The 1,922-nt window shown below is 55.0% G+C and overlaps 1 protein-coding gene across 1 annotated transcript in view; it reads right to left on the bottom strand.

The window, feature by feature from the left end:
- The window catches only part of LOC104830405 (chromosome unknown open reading frame, human C16orf59), a gene marked incomplete at its 5' end in the record, with an annotated part of 8,990 nt that extends 7,070 nt beyond the window's left edge, over positions 1-1,920 (bottom strand). Inside the window, 3 exons of the mRNA XM_010565261.1 lie at positions 406-1,087; positions 1,574-1,629; positions 1,892-1,920. Coding sequence (XP_010563563.1) covers positions 406-1,087; positions 1,574-1,629; positions 1,892-1,920 — 767 coding nt within the window. The remainder of the gene's footprint in view (positions 1-405; positions 1,088-1,573; positions 1,630-1,891) is intronic.
- Positions 1,921-1,922: the final 2 nt, after the last annotated feature.

The raw sequence follows: 1,922 nt of genomic DNA on the forward strand, positions 1-1,922 counted from the left end.
GAGGGAGAGAGAGAGAATTCATGCATTATGTATTACCGTGTTTAACAAAAAAAAAAAAAAAAATCAATAAGCTATAATAGAAAGTGCACTCAGAGGAAAACTAAGGCTCAAGAAACCTCTACAGAGATAGCTTTCCAAAACAGTCACAGGTGGCTATGAAATATCAAAAGTCTTAATTAAAAGACTTTCAAAGTCCCAGCCATCCAAGAGCAAGCCCTTAAAATTAAAACACTTACTCAATCACAATAAAGGCTTTTAAACTCTAAAGGATCCTTCCTCTTGAGAAGGAACTGAGGAGCAGTGAAACCAAGCTGGGTCCTACAGAGCAGTAGAAGAGACCAGGCTTTGCAGATGTGCTAGACAATGTCAAGCACAAGACAGACATGCCCATCTCTCAGCACTTACCCCTTTTCCTGCAGGGTGACCGTCCGAGGTGAGGTGCTCCTTCCCAATGCACCTTCAGTTGTAGGGTCCTCCTTTTTGCTGGACTTTCCCAGGAAACCACAACTTTTCTTCCCTCCATCAGATAACCGCTTGCCAGCGGCTACAGAGTTCTTTCCCCCAGCCGAATCCCCTATGGAAAAGCTTTGCTGCTCATTCAGGGCAGATCTGGACAAGCCAGGTGTCTTCTGGGGTTCAGCTGGAGCAGGGACCTCTCTGTCACTGGCACAGATTACTGTCCTATGACTCCTTCCTTGTTTGCAAGCCACCCCTTTTGAGGAGCTCTTCCCAGCTGTCCTGGAACCTTGAGACACACATCTGGCTGGGGCCTTCCTTTGCAGTTTTTTCACATCTGGGTCAGTCCTATAAGGGGCTCTTAGCTGGTATGGAGAGGGCTTCTTCAAAGAGGCAGGCTTTTTGCTTACAGCTCTCACCTTTGTGTTCTCAGGAACATCCTCAACAGGTACAGGCACTTGCTGCTCTTCAGCATTCTTGGGAGTAGGTCCCTCACCTGCAGATTTCTCTCCTGTACCTCCCTGAGCCTCTAATGGACTTTTCAAGATGCTTTTCCTAACTTTCAGTGCCTTCTCTAAGGCCCTGTTCAGCAACTCCAGCTCCTCCAGCTCCTTGGGCGAAGGCCTGTTCTCTGCAAGAGAAAAAGGCGTATCAGAAGGTCCAAACCTGGACCTTCCCCATTTGTCTCTACACTAATTTGCTCTTCCGGGTGCCACAGAAGGAAACGCAACCCTCTGAATGGTGTAGTGGGCATTTTGGTCACACTCCCACAGCAACTACAAAGAGGATGCAGGCAGGCTTGCCAAAAGCCTTGAAGCCCAGCATGAATGCGAGTCACAGGAGGAGACAGTTCTCCCAAGTCAACCACCCCTTCATCAACAACTGACAATCACCACATCCCGGTCAGGCCCGCAGACGCTTCATCACTGGCCTCGCTGACTGTGGCATGACTCCACACTAACACCGAGGACGAAAGTGGGAAGAAAAAGGTAGAGAGGGGGCTTCGAGTCGGTGCAGAGCACTGGAAGGACTTGTAACACCGAAGCTGGCTCAACCCCGGTCAGGCCCAGGGCCCGTGTGACAGGAGGAGACACCAGGCCGGGAGGGAAGCGCTCACCACGTCCGCTGCTGGAGCCGGCCTCTGGCTGCGACCGCTCGTCTTCCTCACTGCCCCTGCGGTGGGAAGAAACACAGGGCCAAGGGCCAGCATTGCTGTGCACCGAGGGCTTCCGCTTCCCCCCACGGCCCGTGGGGTCTCCGACACGGCTGCGGGGACACAGGCGCCCGCCCTGCCGGCACCAGGGACCCCGGATCCCCGCCCGAGGCCGCCCGGGCTCCACCGCCTTACCCTCCCGGCCCAGGTTCGGGGCAGGGCCGCCCGGGGGGAGCCCGCGGGGCGGGGGTCGGGCCCGGCCCGGCGCGGGGCCCCACTCACCAGCACCGCAGGAGGGCCCGGCTCCGCGCCG

The sequence above is a fragment of the Haliaeetus leucocephalus genome, unplaced genomic scaffold (genome assembly GCF_000737465.1).
Source record: "Haliaeetus leucocephalus isolate CR32 unplaced genomic scaffold, Haliaeetus_leucocephalus-4.0 Scaffold188, whole genome shotgun sequence".
NCBI classification, from domain to species: Eukaryota; Metazoa; Chordata; class Aves; order Accipitriformes; family Accipitridae; genus Haliaeetus; species Haliaeetus leucocephalus.